The following is a 16914-nucleotide window of genomic DNA, read 5'->3' as shown; positions in this document are numbered from 1 at the left end:
AAAGTATACCTTTTGCATATCTGAAATGATTGTGTAATCTCTGCCATCTGTTAATCCCAAATCCTCTATCAACAATTTCACAAACCATGTCCAAGTGTTCTTATTCTCATACTGTACTACAACCCAAGCAATAGGCAACATTTGATTATTGCCATCTTTAGCCACAGCAACCAACAACTGTCCTTTGGTTACTCCCTTCAGGAAACATCCATCTAAACCAATACATCTTCTACAACCATCCAAAAAAACTTTTTTACATGCATCAAAACAAATGTAGAAACTTTGAAAAACAAGCTTACCACTATCATCAGAATCATCAACTTTCACAACACAAGTGGTTCCCGGATTGGACCTCAACATTTCATCCCTACAGTCAAATATTTTTCCAAACTCTTTCACATGAATCACCCATTAAATCTTGAAGTATTTTACCTCTAGCTCTCCTGGCAGTACTCTTTCCAACATGTATACCCAATTCTTTTCTAATCAACTGTTGGAATTGAAATATTTTCATGTTTGGCTGCTCACTGATTCTATCTTTGAAATGCTTGTGCAGGAATTTTGCATTACACATGGAATTTCTAGTGGTTTTGATACACCTATGCTTAGGATTGTAGGTTTTAATTTGAAAATCATTGGTAGACTTATTAATACTTGCATATAACAACCAAGGACACCCTTCTCTACATCTAACCCTAACCTTTTTAGACAGACTCATTAATATACTTCTCTAACTTAACACCTCTTTGAAGTGCATATTTTGTAACAGCATCTCTAAACTCATTCACATCCTCAAAAATCATGCCCAATTGCCAAACAACTTATTTTGCAGAATCATCATACACTACCTTTCTACTATCTGTCCTTCCTAACCCATCTTCTAAATCAGAGTCCACACTATATTCATCAGAACTAAAATACACAGGCTCATCCCCAACGACTTTACCCTTTAAACTTTTATTAGCAATTTCTGTCTCCTCAAATCCCAAATTTGGACCAACTTCACCAACAGGAACTTCTGTCGGGTTATTAGGTATTCTTTTTCTTCTCTTCCTCCTCTGGTATTTCCTCCTTCCAGCCCTTAAGTTTATGTCCTCCTCATGCACATCACTTTCAAATTCAGCATCATCTTCAACAAATAGATCCTTATGGTCTGAATCTGAGCTGTTTTTAGTTGAGAGGTCAGAAGCATCAGTATTTGCAGCCTCAGAAGTAGCTGCAACTTCACCACCAGCTGCATCCTCACCACCCGCTGCAACAACACCAGCAGATGAGGCCTCACCAGGTGCAGCCTCAGCAGTAGATGCAGCTTCACCACCAGCTGAAACAAAACCAGCAGATGAGGCCTCACCAGGTGCAAATTCATTTTCAAGCTCAACATATGCTGCAGTAGTTGGTGCTTCATTAAAATGACCACCCTCAACCCCTTTTTCAACAACCCTATCCCCTTCATGGACCCCCTTGTCACCTTCTTTATTAAAAACAACAAAAGATTTCTCATTGGTAGTAGTGTATTCCAGCAAACCAATGGGACCATCAACTTGATCAAGTTGATCAATCATGTGACAAACGTACACCTCAACAATATCCCTATTTTCAAAGGATTGTGAAAGTTCAAAAATATCCTCATCACATTGAAAAGATAACAAAAAGTCCTTTTTAGGTGGCCTTAGATGAAACGTGCACCTTGTTGTAGCATACCCTAACTCTTTTAAAAAGCCAGTTAGCTCAAAATAAGATAATTTATTCACATCCACATCAAAAATATTTGTGACTTCACCACCCTCATAATCTGGTTTTTTACTTTTACTATTCAAAACACCACCATGAAAATATCTAAGGTTTATATATGTAAAATCACCAATTCTTGAAATTTAGTCACATTCACAACGAGTTACAATTAAGGAAAATTTAAGTATTCAAACATGCAGTAATTAGTCACACATGAAGATTCAATTTAGATTATAAAAAAGCCCTAACTCATTGATAAAAATAAGAATGATTTAGAATAGCAAAAAACCCTAAATTTGAGAAATTATGAAACTATAGACTTGTTGAACAATAACCATAAAGAAATTGTCATAAAGTTTCAATTTTTAAGTTTAGAAAAGCTAATCTTCAAGACTTGTCCAACACCAAGACTCTCACAGCTCTCAATACGAAATCACACCTCGAGGAACACCCGAACAGTTGTTAACGTTGATCTTGCAAGTAATTTTTTTTAAAAGAGTAGTGTAAGTGAGAAATGGGGATTAAGAGTGAAAGAGATGATTGAAAAGGTAAGAGTGAAAGAGATGATTGAAAAGGTGAGGTGTTTATTGAGTATAGAGAAGAGCTGAGAAGAGGAAAGGTCCATTTTTGTTTATTAATTAATTTAACTTTTATTACATTTGTGGATAAGTAAGAGTTAAGATAAAAATTAAATGGGATAATTATTATTTAAACGGGCGCGTGTATCCACCGCTATTGGTTGACTGAGTATGTGTAAAAGTTGGCCAATATATGTCATTAAAATACAAAAAACAAAAAAAAGATTTAGGGGTAATTGAACCCCCGTAAAGTTCAGTGTGCTCCATTGGAAATTTGATCAAAGTTCAGGTATTAACGTGGTATTATCCCAAAAAAAAAATATTTTTTCTCAAATTTTATTTTATTTTTGGAGAAAAAAAAATCCCAAGCAGGCTTTAAATCTCATAATCAATTCGGTAAGTTGTGGTTTCAAAGAACAATTAACAGCCGTGCGTTCATGATTGTCCGACTCTCTTTCAATTCATTACGACATTTTTCATCGATCTGAGCCAAAATTTTGCAGTCTACAATGTGTAAAACTCTCTTCATTTACGTGACAGCTTAAGGGACACAACAAGAAGAACTTACCAAATGTAATTCCGAAGATAAAGTCTGTAGAGAATCTTCCACAAGTAAAGTCTGCAGAGGATCTTCCACAAATAAAGTTTATAGAAAATTTTGTATATGCATACCTTATCTTTATCTTATGAAGATAGAAAAGTTGTTCTCAAGTAAAGCAATTGCTTAAGTGAATAACTCCAAAATGTGGTCTTCACTTTTATTTAATTTAGTGAGCAGCAAGTGACAAGTGGTAACATGCAATGCCAGACCCTTCAAGAATTTTATGCGATGAAGCAAAAACCAAATCTTCTATTAAGTGACACCACAACCACAAAAATCTCAAGACATTCCAAACCCTGTGGACCTCAGCTTTTGCTAGGTGTAAACCCAATCAAAGCAATTTTAACTTTACCAGGAAGAATTCATAAGTTTAAAGCCCGACAGCATAATCAAAGAGGCTTCAATCTGAAACCAAGTATCTGAAATTTCCCATATTGGATCTCCTCAATATTGAATAGAAAAAATTCCATAAACCTCATTTCTTTCTCCTACTTTCTTGGTTGGGGGGAAATGGGGACATTTGTATACAGCAGCAGCTGCCTTTCATGGAAAAACAACCTGAGCAGACAGGTGAATCCCTCTCACCATGTGGTTCCTCGTGGTGTTCCAGAAAAAGGGTGTTCAAGAATTAAAGCTGCTGCTTGTTCTAAAGAAGATGTTACAGTGAATCGGGATTGTGAGAAATCTGCAGGCTCGTTGAATAGGAGGTCAGCTATTGTATCTGGTGCTTCTTTGATTTCATCAGTACTGCTTGGTTTTCCTGGAGAGGGATCTGCTGTAGTTAAACAAGGTCTTCTAGCAGGGAGAGTTCCTGGACTTTCTGAACCAGATGAAGAAGGTTAGTCTCATATAACACTGCAGTAAACTTATAGACATGTTCATGAGTGATGTAGGAAAACTTGGACAATTAGTACTCTTACTAAGTCAGATGGTATTGCTCATAACATCAGATTACAACAAAAGTTTGCATCTAGGCTGGAAAATGCATGTAGAAACACTACATTCACGTAATTAAAGAACAGTTGACAGCGAGTGATTCTATCAGAAACACATAAATCCTACAAGACTTGCTTACATAATTGAATTCTTAGAGTCTTTTTCATTTGTACTTTTCTTTTTTCCAAGTAAATGTTCATCTTAACAAGGAAAAGATTGCTCAGGCAGGTTGGAGGACATACCGAAGACCGGATGAGAAATCAGGTGGACATGGTGTTGGATGGAGTCCCATGATTCCTTACACTTTTTCCGTGCCTGATAATTGGGAAGAGGTAAGAATCCATCTAGTCAAAACTGCATGTGTATCAGTAGTTGACAATGTCAGAGAAATTACCTTTGAGCTTGATACTAATCAACTTGGGCATGATTGGACATACCTTACTCAGGTTCACTTTTAATGTTTTCACCTGTTGAACAGGTCCCTGTGTCAATTGCTGATCTAGGTGGTACAGAGATTGACTTGAGATTTGCGAATCCAAAAGAAGGGAGAATCTTTGTAATTGTGGCTCCTGTTAAAAGATTTTCAGATGGTGGGCATCTCATATTTTTTCTTCCTTCTATTCTAGTACTGAAAGAGTGATCTTAGGTGAACATAGGGATGAATATGTAAAAAACATGGGGGCAAATAAATATAATCAACTCAATTTGTCTCTAACGGATTCAATTTTGGTGGTATTCTACTCAAAATATGACTCAGATATTGGTGAAGAAGCTACCATAGAACAAATTGGACCTCCTGATAAAGTGATTAGCGCATTTGGGCCTGAAGTTATTGGAGAGAATGTTGAAGGTAAAGTCTTAAGATCTGAAGTAGCAAAGCATTTGGGAAGAACATATTACCAGTTTGAATTAGAGCCGCCACATGTAATGATCACAGCAACAGCCGCTGGAAATCGCTTATACTTGTTCAATGTTACTGGAAATGGTAAGAATCAAATCCACGCTTTCTATCTTCAGAATATCTGCTATTTTAAATTGTTCAAATCCTTCAACTTGCTGTGATTGCACAGGTCTTCAATGGAAAAGGTATTACAAAGATTTGAGAAAGATTGCTGAGTCTTTCAGGGTTGTCTGATTACACATCTATGGTCTACCCCATGCGTGATAGCACCGCAACAGAAGTGGAACGCCAAGGAAGAAGATGGTCACTATAACCATAACTACTTACAAGAAGACACATCACCTCTAGTAGAACATACAGTTAAATATATGAGAGGAGAATTTCCTCTGGATTGAATTTTGTAACAAATTTTAGCTACGAATGATTATTGTAAACCGTTTACCCTACCAATATTATAAGTCTTCAGAAGGTACCTCTTCTGGACTGATTGCTGCATCAGGAATTAAAAACTCTTGTTTGATTGTCACGACAATCACCTCATATTGTCCACTTGGCTAGAGTTAGTATCATGTCTTAGAAGTTTTCTCTGGCAATACTTGCATACTAGTCTCTGGTCTATCAAGCATGACCACACTACACCCTGGTGTCTTTTGAGACCTTTTATCTGACAAGGCAAACCTCATCCTTTCAGCTTTCTCCCATCTTTCAGCAGCAGCATATATATTAGAAAGAATCACATAATGTGCATCATCTCTGGAATCGCTACTGCAGTTCGATTTTCTGACCTCTTTCAGAAGTTTTTCCACGACATCTGTGTCCGAATGAACCCAGCATGCTCCAAGCAGAGCCCCTAAAACTGTTTTATTTGGTGTGACAGGCATCCCTTTTATCAAGTCACAAGCCTCTTTTAGTCTTCCTGCCCTTCCCAAAAGGTCAACAAGACAACCATAATGCTTGATGCTCGGTGTCAGTGCATATTTCTCCATCCTGGAGAAAATCTCTAAACCTTCCTCCACAAATCCAGCATGGGCACAAGCCGATAGAACTGAAAGAAATGTTATATCATTAGGTTTCACCCCTGAACTATCCATTCTCTCAAAAAAATTAATTGCCTCCGCACAATGGCCATGGTTAGCAAAACCAGCTATTAGTGAGTTCCAAGCAGCAGCATTTTTAACTTTCATTCCTTCAAATATCAATTTGGCGTTACGTAAATCCCCACATTTTGCGTACATGTCAACCAACCCATTAAGAACATATTGATTCAATTCAATCCCTTTACGAATTATCATTTCATGTACATCCTTGCCAACTTCCAATACCGCCAACTGGGCACAAGCCGATAAAACACTAACTACAGTAACCTCATCTGGTTCAAGACCTTCATCTTGCATTTTGATAAATGCTTCCAAGGCTTCTTCACACAACCCATTTTGTGTATAACCACATATCAATGAATTCCAATTCACCAAGCTCTTCGTAGTCATCCTATCAAATATACCCTTGGCACTCTTAACATCACCCTTCTTAAAATAACCAGAAATCATCGACGACCATACATAAAAATTCCTTCTTGGCATCATCTCAAACAGTTCCTTTGCAGCATCCATATCCCCATTACCAGCATACCCATCAACTATCACACTCCATGTCACAACATTCCTCAACTCATCTTTTACCCGATCAAAAAACCTCCTTGCCATCACGATATCTCCATTTCTCGCGTACCCATAAATCATTTCGTTCCATGTCACAATCGTCTTCTCAGACATATTCTCAAACAATAAAAATGCAGTCTTTACATCACCACTTTTCATATAACCCCCGACCATAGCATTCCAAGTAATCACATTTCTTTCAGGCATATAATCAAACACTTTACGGGCACTGCGAATTTCGCCACATTTTCCATACATATCTAATAATGCAGTCCCCACCATTACATTATAATCAAATCTTGATTTCACTGATTCAGCATGTAAGGCTTTGCCAAGGCTAAGGAGTGAAAGTGCAGCACATGCCTTTAGCACTAAAGGAACAACACCCATTACTGAACTTCCATTAATACGATTATGGGTGTATATTAGAAGGGCTTCTTTGAATTTTTGTTGAGCTATGGAGCTCTTTATGCTGTAAGACCAATTTCTTAGTGGGTTCGTGATATTATTCAATGAACAAAATCCACAACTTTGATATACGAGTTGATTTCCTCCTATCATCTATTCCGATCCTGGTTGATAGGTTATCTGATACTTATTGCTTCATGTAATTAGTGGAGTTATGCGAAAACTGACCCATTGGCTCTTGCAATTGTTCCTAGCTGGACTCGCAAGCAAAACACGGCTCTTTCCAATTTTAGTCATGTTTTCTGGTAATTAAATTTTGCATAAACAACATAAATGTCCCGTATGTTATGTTGAAACTAATTATGTAAAATTTTTTCTAATTTTTTCTCTTCTGAATATTACAAATATACTCATATATTTGGCTGTTCATCATACATAACTGAAATATATGATAAAACAGTTAATGCTATATTAAGATATTTAAGTTAAGATGATAAAACATAATCTTCTACTTTCATGTAAAGAGTAATCGGATAAAATCTTTCATTCCCTTAAATAAAATCATTAATTACCTATAATTATATTTTATATGATTAAATAAAATAACTGAAATTTAAATTCAAAAAAACTCTTAAACATTACTGATAGTTTTCCTCATTTTTAATGACGTTTTTGAAAAACAAAAAACCGTCTTCGTCTTTCTTTAATTCTCAACAAAAAAATATGAACATCTTCATATTGTTGCGTCATTTCGAAATTTGGGAGTCGAAAATCATTTATCAATTCTATAAAAGTGATGCAATTATTATTTCGAAAAGTATTAACTTTTTGAAATTGATTGTTACGAACGCGATGGAATTGAATATTGACGAAGTTCATAAAAAAATTAAAGTAAAATACATAACAATTTCACATGTATGAGGGCAACTTATACATTTGAAAAATAAACTGCAGTAATGTCTAATGTCATACTACACATTTAAATTTTTCACATTAAACATGTATGACCTATATATCTTGATAGAAGGTATAATGAAAATTTATACAATAATAAGACTCTCTAACAGTATAATATCACATAAAGCATTAAATGTATCTTATAAGAACTTTTAATGTATAACATATTAAAATATATATCTTCAGGATTATATTATACATTAGAATAAGTATAAGAGCAACTTATATATTTTAAAAATAAACTGCAATAATGTATAATGTTCTATTACACATCTAAATTTTTCACTTTAAATATGTATGACCTATAAACTTGATAGAAGATATAATGAAAAATTATACAAAAATAAGACTTTTTAACTGTAAAATACAACATAAAACACAACAAATGTAATAAGAACTTCTAATGTATAACATATTGAAAATATATATCATTAGACTTATATTATACATTAGTTTTCCCAAATAACTAATGTATAATGCCTGATATATTATATTTTATACTTCAAATAAAAACTTCAAGAATGTATAATGTTACACCATACATATAAAATATTAACATTATACAGTATTTATCTATAAACTTGTTAGAATGTATAATGTAATCTTATACAAAATTCATAGATTATAATTGTATAATTCAACTAAATACAAAAATAGCCTCTTCTATATATACAAAAACTTACATTATACATAAGTGTGTTAAATAAAGTAATGTATGATGTATAAAATTTACATCTTTGGACGCGATGACAAGTAATTTTTTCCCATAGTAGCAAATCACTTATTCTTTTGAATAGCCTCGATGTACAAATTGCAGTTATCTTTGCAACCACAAAGCTAGCCTGTTTCAACAAAAAACAAACATAAAGTTAGACAAAATACTGAAACATATAAAATAGAATCTTTGAAACATAAAGTTAGATCCGAGAATATTGAAAGAATTTGATATTACAAAATAAAATCTTTGAAAGAGTATTAAAAAAATATAAAATGGAGCAAGATCATTCCTTTTCAGAAATAGAATAATATAAACAAACATTAAATAATCAAATAATTATGATTTAGATTCTTATAGAAGATTGAGTAAGTGATTTCATTGATTCAATTGTTTGAATAAACGTCGTTGTGCTCTGTTCACAAGATTCATTTTTCGTGGCATGTTCCACCCCGTTGTGCTCTACTGATGATGATGATGACCCAATTGAGATTTTCGAAACTTCTGATAATTCTTTGCCATTTTTTTTTGCCTTTGTTTTCTCAACAAGTCTATGACTTTCTGATTTGGTGAAGTTAAAAAAAAATCAAAAATTAATGAATGAAATCAATAAGTTCAATTAATGTTTGAAAACTTACAATGGTAAACTCTAAGTATGATTGCTTGATTTTAAGGAGAGAGAAATTACTAAATAAGGGAATTTTTATAATTATTTTGAGATTGTTATAAATACTTTACCAATTTGAGATTTAATGTAATTATGTAACTTTAACTTGTATATATAGGTAATTTTTAGTTAAATTTATGGCCCTTATTTATTTCAAATTACTCTATGTAATTGCCTAAATAGAGTGAAAAGGTATAAATTATCTATATAATTAATCGAAAAGGGTCTAAAATCTTTTCATCTATTGAAAATGATGTAAAAATGTCCTTAATTCACCTTTTGGCTTTATAATACTTCCTTCGTCTTATTTTACTTGTCCTAAATTTCTTAATTTGATTTCTTATTTTACTTGTCATCTTTCACAAATTAAGAAGAGACAAATTTTTTTTCATATTTTATTCTTTGCATTAATTATTTTTTTAAATTAAAATTTAAACATCATTTAATAAGGTATTATGATAAATTAGTCATGTTATTAATTATTTTTTAATCAATATATCATCTCAATTTGGAACTAGTAAAATGAAACGGAGGAAGTACCTTTTACATCCACCTTTTAACTCTATAATGTCCTTCACATCCACCTTTAAGCTCTAAAATATCTTTTATTTAACAGCTTCAATATTAAATAATAATAAAAATATTTCATTGATGATATATCAACTTCTCATTGATCCACATTTAATTAATTAAAAAATTAAAAATCCACATCCACCCCCTTCTTTGCCCGACCCGCCCTATTTTTTAACAAGTTGTGTCAAAACGATAAACTGCACTCCGCAAAAAAAGAGTTGAAAATGAAGAAATCAAGTTGCCATAAACTTAAGCAACCATATATTTCAATATAATTACAATGATAGTTAATGCAGATATAAATGAAGTAGTGAATGAAGTAGCTATGGAATTGAGGGAATAGTAGTTCATTTTTTGTTTAGACAGTTTCAGCCATTGTTATTGAAGGCATAATTGGTGCAGATATGAATAAGTAGCAACAAAAACATTGAAAACGCTAGCGGAATGAAACTCTCAAGGACAGTTGGGGTCAGGCGGGTAATAGGGTAATGAATGGGGCAGGTGTAGGGTTTAAATTTTTTTAATTAATTAAATAAGAACCAATGGGAAGTTGACACATTATTAATAGTTTTTTATTATTATTTAATATTGAAGATGTTAAATGAAGAACATTTTAGAACCCAAAGATAAATATGAAAGATATTTTAAAGCTAATAGATGGATGTAAAGGATATTATAAAGCCAAAAGGTAGATGAATGACATTTTTGCACAAATTTTAATAAATAAAGGGCATTTTAGACCTTTTTTTTAACTAATTCTACTTAACTTGGAGACATAGTTAATTGATTATTTTGGTCTAGACAATTTAGTTCTAAAACACTTCAATCGAATGAATGAACAAAAGGAAACTTGTTGGCTTATATTGTCATAATTCCACTTACTAACTATTAACAAGTAATTATTTTAGCTCCATTTAGTTTATTGATGATTGTTAAAAGTAATTGCATAATTTTAACATTCTCTTTTTTCAAATTGACTATATACATTTCTGTTTTATTTATACCCTTTAGAGACATCTTAAATTTTGTATATGTTAGATGATGTTTTAATGTTCTTCAAAATCAAAATTATAATATGCAATTATGCATTCATTGAATGCTAAATCACGCATTCTTATTCTCTTATTAGCCTAGTAAGGAAAAATCATTCTATTTCAGTTGCATTCATTAGCTGGATGAGAGTAAGAATAGGAGAAAGCCGGAGAAAGAATGAATCGTGCAAAGTGAATTAAAATTTTATTGATTTTATGTACGAAGTATGATGAAGTTTGGACATTTTTATATTAATTATATGCATCATTGCATGCATAATATGGTACGTTCATTATTGTCCATGCATGAACAAATTTCATTCTTCCACAGTTTCACTTTACCTCCCATTTGAGAGTATCATTCTGAAGGTAACCGTAACAGTGAGCATTTTATCAAGTGGTAGTAAATGGCTGACATTCTTTTAACTTATTAACAATTACTTGGCTTTATTTTTTGGTAACCTATATTGGCCATTAGTTGCTCATTACGTTAGCATTCACTTTGATCGTTATTTTTTGTGAGTTAGTGGTTAGAATGTAGACATAATTTCTTGTAACTTATATCTTTATTCCTTCATTATCCAACTAATTATATCTTATAACTCATGTAACTCTTGTAACCTTGTAACTCTTGTAACTTCTATGACATTCATCTATCACATTTGAAAGATTTTTTCACGTATAAATAGAGATGGTCTTGCATGATTTTGAGATATAATAAGATAATAGAGAGTTCACAAAGTTAGTAAAATAGAGAGTTTATTAGTTGAAGGGAGGTGCTCTTATTATGGAGCTTTGAACTCAACTCTTTTTCAAAGTTATTGAGATATTTGTAACGCCCCACATCGTCCATGCGTTAGCTCGTGGTAATATGCTTTTAGAGTTAAATGACTAGAATAGTGTCAAAGAGACTTAGTGTCATTTTTTTGACTTCCAAAGTAAGTAAAGTTTAAACCCATATAATTTTCCTAATTTTAACTTTTTTATCACGTGGAAAATTGAATGAGCTTTCCATTGATATAAGATTCGCCTAAATTCGATACCCGGGCAAAAAGTTATGGCTAGTTTAAGTCCTAGTCATAAAACACCATTATTTTGGTATTTGGTGCGTTGCGGAGGGGGTCTACTTAGCAATTGTCAAATTCCAGTAGCATACCGCGATTGTGGCGCGTCGCGCTGAAGTTTCAGGTCCCAACCAGTAGGACAACGCGATGGCTCCGTGTAGCAGTGACCTTAAGAATCCCACTCGTCAATTTCCAGTGAGCCACCGTGATTGTGGCGTGTTGCGGTGGCCCATGAAATCGGGCTTCCAGTTATATTTTTAGTCCATCTCATTAAGGGTATATTGGGTATTTTTCACCCCCTTATCAGCTTAAACACGAGATTTAATCCCAAATGACCTCATTATTGATATTTTCATCAAAAACCATCAAGAACACTCCTTAGGGTTTCAAACAAGAAAACCCAAATAACTCAAGATTTAACCGTGAGTTTTCAAGATTGATTGAAGATTTGAAATCCCCAAATCATAGGCTTCAAGAATCATCCATAAAATTTCTAAATTGAGGTATGTGAGGTTTTCGTAAATATCTCATGGGCATAGAAATCATGATTTTTAAGAAAAGAGTTTTAGATTTATAATTTATAATCAATTTTAGAAGTCTCAATGGCATTGTTTTGGTCTTTAGGCCTTTCCCCAAATTGATTTGAAATTCTATATATATGTATGCATATGTTTAAGGATGAATATTCACTTGAGAGCATGAATTATAATGAATCCCTCTCTTGATATGATTTTTCCTATTATTCGTATGATATGGATTGTTTTGAAAAGCATGATATGAAAGGTCTTGATTTATACTATGATTTGAACATAATTGTGGAATCAAAAGAGAGGGTTGTGCATGTTGATAAATGTTGAATATACAAATAATGAAAGAGTGCATGGTTTTGCCAAAAGTACATGACCACCATATGTTTGAAGAATTCTTGCATAGTTTTGACTTATGTTTCGGAACATGAAATCTCTTATACTATTTGCATGTTTGGGTGGTCTGAATTGAGTTTTGATGAAAGATTCATGCATAATGCATTATGGCTCAGAAAAATGACTTGCAAGTCTTGTTGTGACGACACCAACTTAGATAATGCCATGTTAATTCAGAACAGAATAGAATGCATGTTTGAAATCAGATTTTCAGATTTTAAAATTTAAATGGTGCATGTTTTAGAACAGACTAAAATTGCGCATAAAGAGAGCTTAGGTGGTTCCCTGAAGAAGGCACTAGCTCAGACAACTCATTGCCCAAAATCGTGATTTACCAATCTGGGTATATTATTATACGCTGTCTTAGTGCCCTGTGGCGTATCAGACTCAGACACTTCAACCCTTGCGGCACACTTGGGTTGGGGGCTTCCCCGTCGAGTCAATGACGGATTAAATATAGCTCGTGGAATATCAGACTTGTAGGAGAGTGCCACCGAACTCAGAAGTAATACAAAGATCAGAGACTGCATTGACAGAAAAGTTTTATGATTATCAAAGATGCCCATGTGTTTTGGAATTTATATCGTATGTGATGTTTTATGACTAGCTCTCAACTATTTTATTTATATTAAAAACTTTATTTTGGATTGGTCTACGTACCAGTATATCTGTATTGACCTCCCTACCTTTCAAGTTCTGAGGTACAGTCTAGGGATCCTGATAAGCAGTAGATTTCTTCAGACAGAAGTGCAGGGTCTAGTCGGTGAGCTTTCTATATTTCAGAAGGCCTAGTTATTTTCAGACATTTATTATCAGTTATGGTTTTGGTATACTGGGGGCCTTGTTCCAGTTTTCAGACAGTGTTATTAGTTATGTAGTAGAGATTTTGCAGATGGTTTTCAGGTGTTGCTGGATGGTTTTGGATTCCATTTTTCCATTGTTGAATTTATATCAAACTTATGGCCATGATTCCGTTCACTTATAAAATTTCATATTTTTTCTCTATTATATGAATGTTGTGCATGATTACTAGACAGATAGGGACGCTAGGGCCTTTATGGTTTAGGATGTCCGTTACGGTCAGGGCCCCGATTCGGGTTGTGACACTGTTATTTGAGAAGACTGTTGTATCATAGAGGAGAGACAAGTCAAGAAGGTTATTGTTGGACAGGTGAAATAATTTTATTGCAGTGGGCTTGAATCTCCTTAAAGAGAGCGAGATATCTGCACCTCAGCGGAAGAAGAAGAAGAAGAAGAAGAAGAAGAAGAAGAAGAAGATAGCTTTTTTATTTTTCTTCACTTGTAATTTTCAATTGTAATTTTATTATAATTTCACCAATAATTTTAAGGAGATTCAATGGCAACAATTGAAAAATTTGCGGACGTCAAAATGGGAGATCTCAATAAGCCATTCCGATTCAACGGTACTCACTTCAAGATGTGGAAGGGTAAAGTATTTTTCTACTTAAGTCTTCTCAATATTTCTTATGTGTTAGCTGGAAGAACCCAAATAAAGTAGATACCAATATCATGATCGATGATGAACTTATCTCTCTCCAAGAGAAAGTTGAAAAATATGATGGTGACTCCTACAAGTGTCAGTACTTTTTACTTAATTGTCTATCTGATAACTTTTATGATTATTATGATAGAACTTACTCTAGTGCAAAGAAAATTTGGAAAGCATTGTAGAGTAAGTATGACACTGAGGAAGCGGGAGAGAAAAAATATGTTCCAGATAATGGACAATAAATCAGTCGTAGACCAAGCTCAAGACTTCATAATGATTGTTGGCGAGCTCAGATCCGAGGAAGTCAAAATTGGAGATAACCTTATTATTTATGGCATAATTGATAAGATTTCACCTTCGTGGAAGAAATTTTAAAAATCTATGCTCCACAAGCAAAAGGAAGCTTCTCTTGAGACTTTGATAATGAGAATCCGCATGGAAGAAGAGGCAAGGGGCCAAGATGCATTTTTGCAAACAGAAGAGAACAACATCACACCGAAGGTAAATTTAACTTCTTCAAATAATGTTGCCCCTGAAACTAACAAAAATACTACTTTGAAGCCTAAGAAGAAAAAATTCAAGAAAAATGATGGTAAACATCACAAGGACAATAATGGTGAAAACAACCAAGCAAAAAATCAACATGTACAACAAAAAAAGGACCGTGCTTTGTCTGTAGCAAGAGTGGGCATATTGATCGATTTTACAAATTTCAGAAACGTGGGCCTACATCTTAGGAAAACGTTATCGAAGAATTATTTGTGGCAGTGATAACAGACATTAACATGATGGAGAATGTTGATGGATGTTGGGTTGAATCTAGTGCAAACCATCAAGTCTGTTATGACAAAGACTGGTTTAAAAAATATACTAATTTTGAGGAGCCCAAAATCATTATGCTTGGAGATTCTCACATAACTCAAGTGCTTGGAATGGGAGATGTCGAGTTGAGGTTTACTTCTGGAAAGGTATTAATTTTAAAAGATGTATTTTATACTCCTTCTATTAGAAAAAATTAGATATCTAGTTTTCTTCTTAATAAAGTAGGCTTCAAACAAATTATTGAATCTGATCAGTATGTAATTGTGAAAAATAATATTTTTGTGGGAAAGGGGTATGCATATGATGATATGTTCAAGTTGAATGTTGAAATGAATAAAACATCTACTTCTGTTTACATGCTTTCTTCTACTAATTTTTGGCATGCTCAGTTATGTCATATAAATGATCGTTATGTGAGAATCATGAGTAGTTTAGGATTAATTTTAGTGATCAAAAAGAATTTTAAAAAATGTGAGGCTTGTAGTAAATCCAAAATCACAAAAAGGCCTCATTTTCAAGTTGAAAGAAAAACTGATTTATTAGAATTAGTTCATAGTAATATTTGTGAACTTGGTGGAATTTTAACTCGTGAAGTAAATATATATTTTATCACTTTCATTGATGATTTTTTTAAGTTTAGATATGTTTTCTTAATGAAAAATAAAAGTGATGCTTTTGAGAACTTTAAAACTTTTCTCTATGAAGTTGAAAATCAGTTTGGAAGAAAAATAAAAAGAATTAGAAGTGATAGAGGTCGTGAATATGAGTTACATGAATTCAATTTTTTTTATATCAATGGGTATACTTTATGAAACTACTACTCCTTATTCGCACGCATCTAACGGTGTAGCGAAAAGAAAAAATAGAACATTTGGTTAAGTTAACTAATGTCATGTTAATTGAGTCTTGTGCACCTTTAAGTTTTTTGGGTGAAGCTCTTTTGACTGTTTGTTATATGTTGAATCGCGTGCCTCATAAAAAGACCAAACTAACATATTTTGAGTTGTGGAAAGATTAGAAGCCAAATTTGGGATATCTAAGAGTTTGGAATTTCTTAGCCTATGTAAGGTTAATGGATCCTAAAATCTCTAAGTTGGGTAAAAAAGTTACTATTTGTGCTTTTCTTGGTTATGCTTCAAATAGTATGACCTATAGATTTTTTAATCTTGAAGATAGTGTGATAATAGAATCAGGTGATTCTATTTTTCATGAAAATAAATTCCCTTTTGATTCTAAAATTAGTGGGGGTTAAAGGACTAAAGAAAATATTTTGTCACTACTTAGTTCTTCCACTTCTATTTTAAAGAATAAAGAAAATGGTGATTTTGAGCTAATAAATAGTAAAAGGGCTAGAGTATAAAAAAATTTTGGTCCTGATTATTATATTTTTAACATTGGATATGACCCTCTCACTTTAAAAGAAGCCCTGTCTTCTTATGATGCTATTTTCTGAAAAGAGGCTGTAAATGATGAAATGGAATCACTAATTTCCAATAAAACTTGAAAGATAGTTGATTTACCTCTGGGTTGTAAAACAATTGGTTGTAAATGAGTCTTATATAAAAAGTTAAAACTGATTGAATCTGTTGATAAATACAAAATTAGGCTAGTGGCTAAAGGTTTTAAACAACTAGAAGGCCTAGAATTTTTGGATACTTTTTCTCTGGTAGTTAGAATTATATCCATTAGACTTTTAGTTAGTATTGTGACAATTTTTTATTTAAAAATTCATCAAATGGATGTAAAAACTCCTTTTTAAAATGAAGACCTAAATGAAGAGATTTACGTGGAACAACCCGAATGTTTTGTTAAAGTTGGCCAAGAAAGCAAAGTGTGTAA

General features: G+C 33.0%; 2 protein-coding genes across 2 annotated transcripts; one reads left to right on the top strand and one right to left on the bottom strand.

Moving 5' to 3' along the window:
- Nucleotides 1-3042: 3042 nt before the first annotated feature.
- On the bottom strand, nucleotides 3043-7145 carry LOC107867702 (pentatricopeptide repeat-containing protein At3g21470-like). Its single transcript, XM_016714068.2, has 2 exons — nucleotides 4089-7145; nucleotides 3043-3730 (listed from the first exon to the last, which is right to left on the bottom strand). Exon 1 carries the CDS (start codon nucleotides 6964-6966, stop codon nucleotides 5314-5316), a length of 1653 nt encoding a protein of 550 aa, XP_016569554.2. The 5' UTR covers nucleotides 6967-7145; the 3' UTR covers nucleotides 3043-3730; nucleotides 4089-5313.
- LOC107867703 (psbP domain-containing protein 4, chloroplastic) lies at nucleotides 3305-5273 on the top strand. Its single transcript, XM_016714069.2, has 5 exons — nucleotides 3305-3748; nucleotides 4075-4178; nucleotides 4325-4436; nucleotides 4604-4831; nucleotides 4917-5273. Exons 1-5 carry the CDS (start codon nucleotides 3421-3423, stop codon nucleotides 4979-4981), a joined length of 837 nt encoding a protein of 278 aa, XP_016569555.2. The 5' UTR covers nucleotides 3305-3420; the 3' UTR covers nucleotides 4982-5273.
- Nucleotides 7146-16914: the final 9769 nt, after the last annotated feature.

The sequence above is a fragment of the Capsicum annuum genome, chromosome 4 (genome assembly GCF_002878395.1).
Source record: "Capsicum annuum cultivar UCD-10X-F1 chromosome 4, UCD10Xv1.1, whole genome shotgun sequence".
Lineage (NCBI taxonomy): Eukaryota > Viridiplantae > Streptophyta > Magnoliopsida > Solanales > Solanaceae > Capsicum > Capsicum annuum.
This window is presented reverse-complemented; position numbering and strand designations above follow the sequence as displayed.

Coding starts and splice junctions, on each gene's coding strand:
- LOC107867703 (XM_016714069.2), top strand. CDS start 3,421: ATGGGGACATTTGTATACAGCAGCAGCTGCCTTTCATGGAAAAACAAC. Junction 4,179..4,324: donor TGCCTGATAATTGGGAAGAG/GTAAGAATCCAT, acceptor CCTGTTGAACAG/GTCCCTGTGTCAATTGCTGA. Junction 4,832..4,916: donor GTTCAATGTTACTGGAAATG/GTAAGAATCAAA, acceptor GTGATTGCACAG/GTCTTCAATGGAAAAGGTAT.
- LOC107867702 (XM_016714068.2), bottom strand. CDS start 6,966: ATGATAGGAGGAAATCAACTCGTATATCAAAGTTGTGGATTTTGTTCA.